At 40.8% G+C, this 14968-nt stretch overlaps 1 protein-coding gene across 2 annotated transcripts; it reads right to left on the bottom strand.

Annotated features, from left to right (window-relative positions):
* Positions 1 to 9211: 9211 nt before the first annotated feature.
* On the bottom strand, positions 9212 to 14946 carry LOC128156478 (transmembrane protein 272-like). 2 transcript variants are annotated; one of them, XM_052818645.1, is made up of 6 exons: positions 14852 to 14946; positions 14097 to 14218; positions 12148 to 12258; positions 11640 to 11699; positions 11229 to 11432; positions 9212 to 10888 (listed from the first exon to the last, which is right to left on the bottom strand). In XM_052818645.1, coding segments are annotated over exons 1-6 (699 nt in total). In that variant the 5' UTR covers positions 14854 to 14946; the 3' UTR covers positions 9212 to 10688. The 2 variants fall into 2 exon arrangements, with proteins under 2 accessions (XP_052674605.1, XP_052674606.1); XM_052818646.1 differs by having other exon boundaries at positions 14097 to 14217; positions 14848 to 14935.
* Positions 14947 to 14968: the final 22 nt, after the last annotated feature.

Raw genomic sequence — 14968 nt, 5'->3', positions numbered from 1 at the left:
TCAGAGTACGTATCACCAGAGTCTGTGTGCCCTTCACCAGAGTCTGTACACCCATAACCAGGGCCAGTATACCCATCACCAGGGTCTTCATACCTATCACCAGGGTCAGAGTACGTGTCACCAGAGTTTGTGTGCCCATCACCAGGGTCTGGATACCCATAACCAGGGTCAGTATACCTATCACCAGGGTCTCCATACCTATCACCAGGGTCAGAGTACGTATCACCAGAGTCTGTGTGTCCATCACCAAAGTCTGTACACCCATAACCAGGGCCAGTATACCCATCACCAGGGTCTCCATACCTATCACCAGGGTCAGAGTACGTATCACCAGAGTTTGTGTGCCCATCACCAGGGTCTGTACACCCATAACCAGGGTCAGTATACCCATCACCAGGGTCTCCATACCTATCACCAGGGTCAGCGTGCGTATCACCAGAGTCTGTGTGCCCATCACCAGGGTCTGTACACCCATAACCAGGGCCAGTATACCCATCACCAGGGTCTCCATACCTATCACCAGGGTCAGAGTGCGTGTCACCAGAGTCTGTGTGCCCATCACCAGGGTCTGGATACCCATAACCAGGGTCAGTATACCCATCACCAGGGTCTCCATACCTATCACCAGGGTCAGAGTACGTATCACCAGAGTCTGTGTGCCCATCACCAGAGTCTGTACACCCATAACCAGGGCCAGTATACCCATCACCAGGGTCTCCATACCTATCACCAGGGTCAGAGTATGTGTCACCAGAGTTTGTGTGCCCATCACCAGGGTCTGGATACCCATAACCAGGGTCAGTATACCCATCACCAGGGTCTCCATACCTATCACCAGGGTCAGAGTACGTATCACCAGAGTCTGTGTGCCCATCACCAGGGTATGTATACCCATAACCAGGGCCAGTATACCCATCACCAGGGTCTTCATACCTATCACCAGGGTCAGAGTACGTATCACCAGAGTCTGTGTGCCCTTCACCAGAGTCTGTACACCCATAACCAGGGCCAGTATACCGATCACCAGGGTCTTCATACCTATCACAAGGGTCAGAGTACGTGTCACCAGAGTTTGTGTATCCATCACCAGGGTCTGGATACCCATAACCAGGGTCAGTATACCCATCACCAGGGTCTTCATACCTATCACCAGGGTCAGAGTACGTATCACCAGAGTCTGTGTGTCCATCACAAGTGTCAGTATACACATAACCAGGGCCAGTATACCCATCACCAAGGTCTCCATACCTATCAACAGGGTCAGAGTACGTATCACCAGAGTCTGTGTGCCCTTCACCAGAGTCTGTACACCCATAACCAGGGCCAGTATACCCATCACCAGGGTCTTCATACCCATCACCAGGGTCAAAGTACGTATCACCAGAGTCTGTATACCCATAACAGGGCCAGTATACCCATCACCAGGGTCTCCATACCTATCACCAGGGTCAGAGTACGTATCACCAGAGTCTGTATGCCCATCACCAGAGTCTGTAGACCCATAACCAGGGTCAGTATACCCATCACCAGGGTATCCATACCTATCACCAGGGTCAGAGTACGTGTCACCAGAGTTTGTGTGCCCATCACCAGGGTCTGGATACCCATAACCAGGGTCAGTATACCTATCACCAGGGTCTCCATACCTATCACCAGGGTCAGAGTACGTATCACCAGAGTCTGTGTGCCCATCACCAGAGTCTGTACACCCATAACCAGTGTCAGTATACCCATCACCAGTGTCATCATACCAGTCACCAGGGTCAGAGTACGTATCACCAGAGTCTGTGTGCCCATCACCAGAGTCTGTACACCCATAACCAGGGCCAGTATGCCCATCACCAGGGTCTAAATACTTATCACCAGGAATAGTTTACGAATCAATAGGGTCTGTGTGCCCATCATTAGAGTCAGTATATCTATCACAACAGTCAGTGCACTTATCTTCAGGGTTTGTACATCCATTACCTTGATCAGTAGACTTTCACCAGGATAACTGTACCTATTACCTATCACCAGAGTTAGTTTACCTAACGGCCGTGTCAGTGTACGCATCCGTGGGTCTGAGGGCCCATCTCCAAGGTCAGTATACCTATCACAAGAGTCAGTACATTTATCACCGGTATATCTATCACATTCTCTATCACCAGGGTCAGTATACCTATCGACAGAGTCAGTGTACGTATCACAAGGGTTTGTAGCCAATCACAGGGGTCAGTATGTATCCATCACCAGAGTCGGTATACACAAACGTGTAGATATTCTAAGGGTCAGCATACGTAACACCAGAATCTCAAAATCTATAACCAGGGTAAGTATAACCATCACCTGAGACAGTATACCTATCACAAGGATCATGAGTGTACGTATCACCAAGGTATGTGTGCTCTTCACCAGGATCAGTATACCTATCACCAGGGTCACTCTACTTATCAACAGGGTCAGTATTACCTGACTCAGGTAATGGATATACAAACCCTAATGATAAGTGCACTGACTGTTGTGTTAGGTATACTGACCCTGGTGATGGGCACACAGACCCTATTGATGCATGCGTACACTATCCTGGTGAAAAGTATTAAGACCCTGGTGAAGGGTAAACTGACCTTTGTTATGAATATACAGACCATGATGATGGGCACACAGACCCTAGTACTACGAACACTGACCCTACTAAATGATATATAATGGTATAATGACCCAGGTGATATGTTTACAGTTCTGGTGATACGTACTCTGACTCTGGTGATAGGCATTATGACCCTGGTGATAGGTATTGAGACCCGGGTGATGGGTATACTGACTTTGGCTATGGATGTACAGACCCTGGTTATGAGCACACAGACTCTGGTGATACGTACTCTGACCCTGGTAATAGGTATTGAGACCCTGGTGATGGATATACTGACCCTGGTTATGGATGTACATACCCAGGTGATGGGTATAATGACCCTGGTTATGGGTGTACATACCCTGGTGATGGGTATACTGACCCTGGTTATGGGTGTACAGACTCTGGTGATACGTACTCTGATCCTGGTGATAGATATGAAGACCCTGGTGATGGGTATACTGACCCTGGTTATGGGTGTACAGACCCGGATGATTGGTATACTGACCCTGGTGATGGGTGTACAGACCCCATTGTTGGGCACACAAACTCTAGTGATGGATATAATGACCCTGGTGATAGGTATGGAGACCCTGGTGATGGGTATACTGGCCCTGGTTATGGATGTACAGACCCTGGTGATAGGCACACAGACTCTGGTGACACGTACTATGACCCGGGTGATAGGTATTGAGACCCTGATGATGGGTATACTGACCCTGGTTATTGGCGTACAGACCCTGGTGATGGGCACACAGACTCTGGTGACACGCACTCTGACCCTGGTGATAGGTATGGAGACCCTCGTGATGGGTATACCAACCCTGGTTATGGGTGTACAGACCCTGGTGATGGGCACACAGACTCTGGTGATACGCACGCTGACCCTGGTGATAGGTATGGAGACCCTCGTGATGGGTATACTGACCCTGGTTATGGGTGTACAGACCCTGGTGATGGGCACACAAACTCTGGTGATACGTACTCTGACCCTGGTGATAGGTATGGAGACCCTGGTGATGGGTATACTGGCCCTGGTTATGGGTGTACAGACTTTGGTGATGGGCACACAGACTCTGGTGATACGTACTCTGACCCTGGTGATAGGTATGGAGACCCTGGTGATAGGTATACTGACCCTGGTTATGGGTATCCAGACCCTGGTGATGGGCACACAAACTCTGGTGACACGTACTCTGACCCTGGTGATAGGTATGGATACCCTGGTGATGGGTATACTGGCCCTGGTTATGGGTGTACAGACTCTGGTGAAGGGCACACAGACTCTGGTGATACGTACTCTGACCCTGGTGATAGGTATGGAGACCCTGGTGATGGGTATACTGGCCCTGTTATGGGTATACAGACCCTGGTGATGGGCACACAGACTCTGGTGATACGTACTTTGACCCTGGTGATGGGTATGAAGACCCTGGTGATGGGTATTCTGGCCCTGGTTATGGGTGTACAGACTCTGGTGAAGGGCACACAGACTCTGGTGATACGTACTCTGACCCTGGTGATAGGTATGGAGACCCTGGTTATGTGTATACTGACACTTGTGATGGGCACACAGACTCTGGTGATACGTACTCTGACCCTGGTGATAGGTATGAAGACCCTGGTGATGGGTATACTGACCCTGGTTATGGGTGTACAGACTCTGGTGATGGGCACACAGACTCTGGTGATACGTACTCTGACCCTGGTGATAGGTATGGAGACCCTGGTGATGGGTATACTGGCCCTGGTTATGGGTGTACAGACTCTGGTGAAGGGCACACAGACTCTGGTGATACGTACTCTGACCCTGGTGATAGGTATGGAGACCCTGGTGATGGGTATACTGGCCCTGTTATGGGTATACAGACCCTGGTGATGGGCACACAGACTCTGGTGATACGTACTTTGACCCTGGTGATGGGTATGAAGACCCTGGTGATGGGTATTCTGGCCCTGGTTATGGGTGTACAGACTCTGGTGAAGGGCACACAGACTCTGGTGATACGTACTCTGACCCTGGTGATAGGTATGGAGACCCTGGTTATGTGTATACTGACACTTGTGATGGGCACACAGACTCTGGTGAGACGTACTTTGACCCTGGTGATGGGTATGAAGACCCTGGTGATGGGTATTCTGGCCCTGGTTATGGGTGTACAGACTCTGGTGAAGGGCACACAGACTCTGGTGATACGTACTCTGACCCTGGTGATAGGTATGGAGACCCTGGTTATGTGTATACTGACACTTGTGATGGGCACACAGACTCTGGTGATACGTACTCTGACCCTGGTGATAGGTATGAAGACCCTGGTGATGGGTATACTGACCCTGGTTATGGGTGTACAGACTCTGGTGATGGGCACACAGACTCTGGTGATACGTACTCTGACCCTGGTGATAGGTATGGAGACCCTGGTGATGGGTATACTGGCCCTGGTTATGGGTGTACAGACTCTGGTGATGGGCACACAGACTCTGGTGATACGTACTCTGACCCTGGTGATAGGTATGGAGACCCTGGTGATGGGTATACTGGCCCTGGTTATGGGTGTACAGACTCTGGTGAAGGGCACACAGACTCTGGTGATACGTACTCTGACCCTGGTGATAGGTATGGAGACCCTGGTGATGGGTATACTGGCCCTGTTATGGGTATACAGACCCTGGTGATGGGCACACAGACTCTGGTGATACGTACTTTGACCCTGGTGATGGGTATGAAGACCCTGGTGATGGGTATACTGGCCCTGGTTATGGGTGTACAGACTCTGGTGAAGGGCACACAGACTCTGGTGATACGTACTCTGACCCTGGTGATAGGTATGGAGACCCTGGTTATGTGTATACTGACACTTGTGATGGGCACACAGACTCTGGTGATACGTACTCTGACCCTGGTGATAGGTATGAAGACCCTGGTGATGGGTATACTGACCCTGGTTATGGGTATCCAGACCCTGGTGATGGGCACACAAACTCTGGTGACACGTACTCTGACCCTGGTGATAGGTATGGAGACCCTGGTTATGTGTATACTGACACTTGTGATGGGCACACAGACTCTGGTGATACGTACTCTGACCCTGGTGATAGGTATGAAGACCCTGGTGATGGGTATACTGACCCTGGTTATGGGTATCCAGACCCTGGTGATGGGCACACAAACTCTGGTGACACGTACTCTGACCCTGGTGATAGGTATGAAGACCCTGGTGATGGGTATACTGGCCCTGGTTATGGGTGTACAGACTCTGGTGAAGGGCACACAGACTCTGGTGATACGTACTCTGACCCTGCTGATAGGTATGGAGACCCTGGTGATGGGTATACTGACCCTGGTTATGGGTATCCAGACCCTGGTGATGGGCACACAGACTCTGGTGATACGTACTCTGACCCTGGTGATAGGTATGGAGACCCTGGTGATGGGTATACTGGCCCTGGTTATGGGTGTACAGACTCTGGTGATGGGCACACAGACTCTGGTGATACGTACTCTGACCCTGGTGATAGGTATGGAGACCCTGGTGATGGGTATACTGACCCTGGTTATGGGAATCCAAACCCTGGTGATGGGCACACAAACTCTGGTGACACATACTCTGACCCTGGTGATAGGTATGGAGACCCTGGTGATGGGTATACTGGCCCTGGTTATGTGTATACTGACATTTGTGATGGGCACACAGACTCTGGTGATACGTTCTCTGACCCTGGTGATAGGTATGAAGACCCTGGTGATGGGTATACTGACCCTGGTTATGGGTGTACAGACTCTGGTGATGGGCACACAGACTCTGGTGATACGTACTCTGACCCTGGTGATAGGTATGAAGACCCTGATGATGGGTATACTGGCCCTGGTTATGGGTGTACAGACTCTGGTGAAGGGCACAGAGACCCTGGTGATACGTTCTCTGACCCTGGTGATAGGTATGGAGACCCTGGTGATTGGTATACTGACCCTGGTTATGGGTGTACAGACTCTGGTGATGGGCACACAGACTCTGGTGATACGTACTCTGACCCTGGTGATAGGTATGGAGACCCTGGTGATGGGTATACTAGCCCTGGTTATGGGTGTACAGACTCTGGTGATGGGCACACAGACTCTGGTGATACGTACTCTGACCCTGGAGACCCTGGTGATGGGTATACTGACCCTGGTTATGTGTATACAGACCCTGGTGATAGGTCATGTGTAGATCTACAAGGGGTCAGTGACCTGTTCACCCCTAATACCCCCCCCCCCCCAACAAAATAGCTCCTGAGTAAAAAGAAAAAAAAGGAAAATAGATTTCCTCTTTCTTCCCCTCCTTGTCTTGGATTTTTTATTTATTTTGGACTAAGGTATTTGTAGAACTTGGTGAATGGAACAATGCACGAGATAATATTGGTTTACATAAAGTCTTTATACTAGCATACATGTATGTAATGAAACCATGATATTTTGTTCAGGCACCTAGCATCGTAGCAAAGTGGGTTGAGGGCAGACTCATCCAATCTTGCCTTGAAAAAAAAAACCAACTCAAAAATACTTTTTAAATAATTGAAAATCCTAATCCGTGGGGGTAGGGGGCTAAGTGTACCTTTAACTTCAATTTCACAGTTTATTTCCTCTCTTTCATTTCAAATTTTACATGGTCCCAAAAACATTGGGGGGGGGGGGTGCAACTGTATGTTAATTTCCTTTTTTATAAGTAAATCCAAGAAAAATATTTGCTGCGAGAAAACGTGTGCTGGAGGGGGGGGGGGGCAGTCCCGTCCCCCTGTCCCTGCCCCCATTCCAACCCCCCCCCTTCCGATGCTAATTAAAAATATTTGCTGCGAGAAAACGTGTGCTGGAGGGGGGGGGGGGGCAGTCCCGTCCCCCTGTCCCTGCCCCCATTCCAACCCCCCCCCCCCCTTCCGATGCTAAGTGCCTGTTGTTTTCCTGTAACATTGATTTTGATTGTTCTCTCAATTATTTATTTAATTTTTTGGTGTAAAATCTAATGTACATAACATTTTAATCACTTCTGATCATATTTTTCATATAAAAATCGCATTTTTAAATTGCACATATATCAGTTCGAAGTTCCTCCAAATAGCTTTCGAATTTCCTCCCAATCGTTTACCGATCCCGATGGAAAGTTGATTCACGCATGCGCACATCCTGGTTATAGTGCCTGGTTATGGGATATAAAAAGTACCCTATTCTATACCTCATCTAAGAGAACTTGCTTCGACGTACTTTTCTTTTCTCCAAGCGCAAAAGAGTTCGAACTATAATATTCAGACCTAAAAACATCGAATATCCGGGAAAATAATTTTTGGTCAATAAACATGATAAATATCATTTGTTTGGTTGTTTTTTTTTTTATTTGAAATTTCGGCTTTAAATTACCATAGTTATATTTAAACAACAAAGACATATTAGCATTACAATTTGATCAATGGTAGTATTTTTAAAATTGGTTTCAAATTACCAAAAAAATGCAATTTTTTATATAATACTAATGTGCAGATTTAGGGGGTGTTGGGGGATATGGGTGGTCTGGACCCCCTGGAAAGTTCAATTTTCTTAAATTTACACAAAAATATGCCTCGGATATGGCACGCCACATTCACAAAATTGAGCTAAACATAAGTTTAATTCACATTTGATAAACTAGGTTTATCCACTATAAATTATACTTAATGATACTGAGTTTATTATAGTTTACTCTTTTGAAACATAAATTTCGGTATTTCCAGATGTGAACTGTAGATCAACATCATTAACTATTGATCTATAACGGTCCATAAACTAGTACAGTTTACAATGGTACCGATAAACCTGGTTTAATTATTCACTGTAAAACTATGTTTAGCTCATTTTGGGGAATTTGATAAGCCATACTTGGACCCCCACTCTGACAAACTTAAAATGATCTATAAACCCCCTGCCCTGTGGAAAAAAAATTCTTGATCCAAGAATGTTCCTATTAATACATGCAGTAAAATTAAACCAGTGCATTTTGAGATGGCGTCTAAAGACAATCTATAAATATTATAGAAACTTAGCATGTAACCTTGATACATTTTAAAAATGGTTAATAAATAAATAGTTTTTCTATTAGCTTTTGCAGGAAAAAACAAGTTAGCCTCCCTAATGCACAATTACTATTGCATTTGACATCTTTTGAAGCAAATTTTCCAAAATGAAAAATTAAAAGCAATGTGTTTGAAATCAGTTATCTAACTGAGTGAATTAAACATCTGGTTCTAATCAGATTGAAGTTAATCCTACTTAAAAATGGTGTTACATGTACTTTATAAAGCAATTAAGATTTTTTTTTAAATTTTGATTTATTACAGCAATATCAGTTTTGATAAATTATATCAGAATATTTCTGTTAACATCAAATAAAACAACAAAGAGAATCTTTTGATATCTCCCATCAATATTGTTGAACCAAAACGTAAAAAACACTGTTCCCTGGTGTGTTTTTTTTAGTGATTATCTTTCAACAAAAAAAGATTTTTTGAGTCTTAAAATTATATTTCCAAATTAGGGGAGACTTAAACTTATATTCATGCAATCAGGTTTGATAAAATCAATACAAGTCACAATCATGATTTATTTTTGATTTATTGACTTTTTGATGATGAGCAATGAATAGACAAAAGCATTTTGCATTTGTAAAATTTCATCATTCAATTCAGTAATAATTCCTGCCATATTTTTCAAAAGCAATTGATTCAAAAACAGGAATGTGTGTATGCATTACAATCAATGTACCATTATAAAAAAAAATATATAAAATTTGTTTCCATGAACCATACGTACATAGTATCCAATTCAAAGATTTACTGAGATTCAGAAATAAATCAATCTTTATCACTTTCTGGGTTTCCATGAGTATCATTTTTACTGTGTACCACAGTAAACATTGTTTGTTCCTAAAGAAAAATATCTTTTATAACTTACAATAAAATTTCTCTGCACTATGGTAAAGCTCTATGCTTATCATTAAAAACAATTTCACTAGACTAATCATTGAGAAACTGCATGGGCTGTTTGTGAAATATTGATGAACATTTAATAAAAATTAAATTTCAAACATTTTTAAATACCTCTACACTTGCTTTTACAATGGAGTAAATTGGCATCTGAACATGCGATAAAAGTGCTCTGTGCCACTAAATAATGAAATGCTGGAGAACAATGACTTAACAAGATCAGTTATGTAAAACAGGACAAATTTGTTTTTAAAAATGGCAAAATGACATACTATTTAGGTACTGTACATATAAAATTGCTAAATTATTATGATTGATACATGCTGTCTTTGTCAACAATGATTTTCACTTCCACTGTAATCAAACAGAACGTATAGCATAAAATGTTACAATTTTTATCACACATTTTTGAATAAACCAAACAAAAAAAGGCAAGATTTGAATATTTCTCTGAATCAAAAAAACATAATACAACTAGAGACAACAAAATTAACACAAAAAATCACCACTCTTAACGGATGATAAAAATATTCCTTTTAGTTTTTATTCTTGGTCAATAATTTAAGAAGATTTAATAACTTTTCTATCAATTTACCTCATTTTGTTGCAAACATAACAAAAGTTGCTGAAGGTATTTTTTTCATAAACTAGCTATTAGACACTGCACAGGTACTTGTTTCACTAACTTTGGAGGTATACTAACTAAAGCTTTAATAACAAATGGAAACAATGGCCTAATGATATATTGTACATTTTCCTATTTGCTGAAAATCACATACAGTTCTACATACAATAGAGTATAAAAGTGTAAAAATATCATCCAGAAATAGTAATATCTTATTCTGTTTAATTTAAACTTATCACAACAAGTTACTGATTCTATTATTATAAACACTGGTACAAAAGTGAACAATAGAAAGAAGAATACATGCAAGAAAAGAAAGACCATCAACAACATTCGACAAAACCTATTTTTACCAAAATACCATTATGTATAAAATAACAACAAATTTGTACAACAAATTTGTCTAATACAGTCAAATCAGCCCGAGTTATTTCCCCTGCTCAGGAAGATTTATCCCCCCCCCTAGGTAGCTTTATCTCCCCCTAAAAGGCTGGCCAGACAGCCACAGAAGCAGATACAGCAGCAGGAGGTCCCAAGCAGTATGTAGAAGGAGGTAGTCAGCCAGAAGGCGTAGTCAAACAGGGTCTGATCACAGTAGTTGTAGGGGCTCACAGTCTTGTCAGGCGAGAAGTGGCCATACGTTCTGTATATAATGACATTTCCTGTAAAAATGAAAATACAAATATCAGGAGTTGTTTCACAATTGTATTTGACATAAAACAAGGTTTGAAACCTGCCTTGCTAATTAAATTATAATTAAAAATTGTCTTAAGTACTCCATTGAAAAACAAACAATAAATAATTTTCTGAAAAATAAAAATTAAAAAGTTTTGCATTATCAAATTTTCATTGCTCATGTTCTGTTTGAACTTGTCCAATTTTTCTCTTACCAAATAATGCCATGCATATGAATTTATTTTGATTAATGCACGTTTTTGAGATGTTTTATATTTAAATACATGTACTGAACATGTAATGGGTTGAAAATTAATTAAACCTTACCAAAAATAAACCAAGATAACAGGAAACAATTCAACAAGGAGTCAAACTTTGTGGTTTTCACATTCTCATCTTCTGCATTGTCTTTGTCATTTTTCACTTTCTGACACAGACTGGAGAAGTTTTTGATAATACCAACAGAACCACCCACGATTAGGTACAGAGGAATTCGCCACTCAGCTGGGCAGTCATTGAAATACAGGCTTCCTGCAAGAAGAAGCAAACAATTCTTTTCACAATTAAAACAAAAAAGATGCCAATGTTGTTATTCTAATTAGGCTAGCTTGAGTTCAATTCACTGTGATATAGTTATACTGGCTGAAACTGATCGACCATTCTACTGTTCACATGAATGAACATCTGAATTAAATTTACTCTTCTTTATCACAAGGTGGTCACGTCAGTTGTACTTACCCATAACAATCATGGATACTGGGACAGCAAGTATTATTCCCAAGCAAATTGTGCATCCCACTTTCAAATGAAAACAAGACAGGCATTCAATTAAGCAGTACTAAAGGATTATACTAGTGCTGATCCAGTATTTCTGGCAGCAATTAGAATGATGTAAACTACCGTTATATATATTTATGTAAACTAGACATCATGCAGATGGACCTTAACTTTTAATTGACAAATTTTTTTATTTCGAATTACTTCACCTAAGGAACTCTTTGCCTGATTGAAGTATGAATAAGATTAGACATATAAGAAGAGAGAAAGTATATCCATGAATCTGTTAAACAATGCTGTCCATTTCAACAATTACCATTTGATACCTTATATTCTTTAACTATTATTTGGTGTCTTTATAAATTATAGGAAAAAAATTATGAAAGACTAAAACACTGACGATATTAATTTGTACCGATTTATAAGAAAGTGATTACATGGAGGTAAAACACTATAGAAATATACATACAAGTTCCCATGATGATGGTCAGTAACTTTTTAAAGAACTGAGGCTTGGATTCTGCCTCCTGCTGAGCAGCTTTCACTCGGCCATAGATGGACTCATAGGAGGGGGGAGGCTCTACAATATCAACTTATAAACTTGGCCATAATGTTTCTGTACATGCAACACGTAAGCATAAGAAAATTTTTCTCACATGTATGGTTTTAAACAAAATTGTTAAATAAAGTAATAGTAACATAATTAATACATTCAAGTGCATGAAAGAGAAGGTAATAATATCAGAATATGTAATTAATATCATTCAGAGTTAAAAATAATATTACCGGTACAATATCAAAGTTTGATCTGTTATAATTAATACAAGAAACATAATAAGTCAGTTTTGCTCTAATTCCTGAGAATGTAAATCTATGGCATGCCAAATTCACAAAAACAAGATGAACATATTTTCACAATTGATAAACTAGGTTTATTGGCTTTGAACTATAGTTATAGTTAACATGTTATAATCTATATTTCACACCTTTAAACCAGAGTGAAAGCCATTATTATAATATGTAACTATGTTTCAGAAGTCTTCACTATGATTAAAACTGAAAACAACCATTTACGATAGCAAAAAAGTTTGTCTATTAAAAACTATTTCATACTCATAAACTACCATTTACAACTCTGATAAATGCAGTTGAATGATTTGTGAAACTATGATTAAGAACTCTTAACTATTATATAGTAAACAACAGTAAATTATAGTTCACAATGTGAATTAATATTTATCAGCAAAATCTATTGTTAACATTTAATAACAAACAGAGAACACTTACAGGGCTCAAAGTTGCAACTAAAAAGTTAGCATATGCGACTAAAATTCATGTTTTGCGACTTAAATTAAACGCTAGTAGCCATTTGACGACCAAAAATATATGCCCGGTCATCTTCGCTAGCCAAGGTTTTCTGATCCGCACCGCTTCTCACAAACCATTGTGCTATCAAAAGTCTGGATTTTTTTCATCAAAGATCTTCTATCCTATATTTAAATCAGCCAAATGATGAAAGATGCTGTACTACATGTATATATGTACCTGCATGATGCAGAAATGGCAGCCTCTGTAGACATTGATATTGACAAGTTGGAGGAACTTTTTAATGCCCAGTGTATTAAATAAATAGGAATAATGTGAAATGTTACATATAGATCAAATTCATGCAAAAGGTGAAAGACTGGGAGCGGTGAACAGTTGGTAAATCCTCAAACTACAAGTGCATGCCTCTGTTAATAGACAATCTGGTGTACTTGTTATTGCACCATTGAATGATACATGCATCATCAAGGCTCAAACAGAAAGACAAGAAAAATAAGGGTCTTGAGCTATTCGTGTTAGAGATACTTGTGAATAAACAGTAGGAAAACACGATTAAATCAGATATGCTTTGCATTTTTTTGATTGGTCGAACAGTTTCAGTAAACCGCAATCAAAATCCAGTGCAAAAAAATCTTGATTTTTGATAGCACGATATGCCAAGGGTTTGTGAGAAGCAGTGTGGATCAGAAAATCTTGGCTAGCGAAGATGACGCTCAGTTCATTTTTTAAATTTTTTCATCGGGTTTAAAATTCTTTCAAAATAAACAAAATGGCAGACTATTCAAATGGCATGGCATGTTTCAGTCCTATATTAATATATACAAAGAAGAGACCTCGTCCAAAGGAAGTTTTATATGCAAAACTGCATGAGACAAATATGTTTAGTAATGTTTGTAAGACTTAAACATAACGAGAAAGGAAACTTATTTTGTTACAACAATGTGAAAGAACTTCGTAGGAGATTGCTCTTTTACTTTTCAATTACACCGTATTACAGTCAATAAAACTAGTTTATGAACTGTGAATCTGTTGTCAATGAACTCATTTCGGAGAATTCAGTGCACAATACATATACAACATATAAGATCTTACCAATGGGTGGGGCCCTTTGACTCTCAGGGTCAGAGTACATAGGGGGCTGTGCATCCAGACCTTTGATTCCCTGGACCTCCTGCCTGGCTTCTTCATAGGATGGAGGAGCATCTAGAGACGCCTGGAATAAACAGATCTGACATACTTGGTATCAAACGATTAAAAATCTAAATGGTAAAATGATAATCTCATCATCTATTTATGTTGCAATTTTTTTATTAACACTTCATGCACTGAAATATTTTGAAAATAAAATATTAATCCTTTTTATTACCAATACTTATAAATACCCCAATATACCGGCACTGTATCAGTGTATGTTGACTTGATTGTATTGTTCTTTGTTATTATTTTTTTAAAATTAGTAAACGCTTGAAGAAACTTTTTAACCTAAAGTACAATGTAGGGACTTGACCATGGAGAGACACGATATTAAATTTAAGACCACACTTCCAATATATAGATCTACACGTCGTGGACACTGGGCAGGTAATTTTGACGGTTTCGGTTTCACAATTAATTATTAAGAAATAGGACAACGCTATTCCGTTCATCCTATTCGAGTCAAATACACTTTGCCCTAATCAACTTGCTTGAGTATTCATTTAAATTGTATACACTTAACTAATCTCAGCGAGATTCGTCGAGACTGAAAATTTTTTGACGGACGTCTCTTCCGAGACTGAAATTTTCAGTCTCGACGAATCTCGCTGAGATTAACACTTAACATGAACACAATTTATTTACTCACCATGATTTTTGACGTTTCTTGTAATGTCGGATGTCACATTTACTCTGAATTTCCTGTTTGTAACAACGAACCCGATGCAAAACGATTTTCACCTCCCCCTTTTCCTACACTTATGATGAAA

Source organism: Crassostrea angulata, chromosome 7 (genome assembly GCF_025612915.1).
Source record: "Crassostrea angulata isolate pt1a10 chromosome 7, ASM2561291v2, whole genome shotgun sequence".
In the NCBI taxonomy this organism is placed as follows: Eukaryota; Metazoa; Mollusca; class Bivalvia; order Ostreida; family Ostreidae; genus Magallana; species Magallana angulata.
The sequence above is the reverse complement of the archived record's forward strand: the minus strand, read 5'-3'. Positions and strand labels throughout refer to the sequence as shown.

Coding starts and splice junctions, on each gene's coding strand:
- LOC128156478 (XM_052818645.1), bottom strand. Junction 11,700..12,147: donor GACCATCATCATGGGAACTT/GTATGTATATTT, acceptor TTCATTTGAAAG/TGGGATGCACAATTTGCTTG. Junction 11,433..11,639: donor AGTATCCATGATTGTTATGG/GTAAGTACAACT, acceptor TTCTTCTTGCAG/GAAGCCTGTATTTCAATGAC.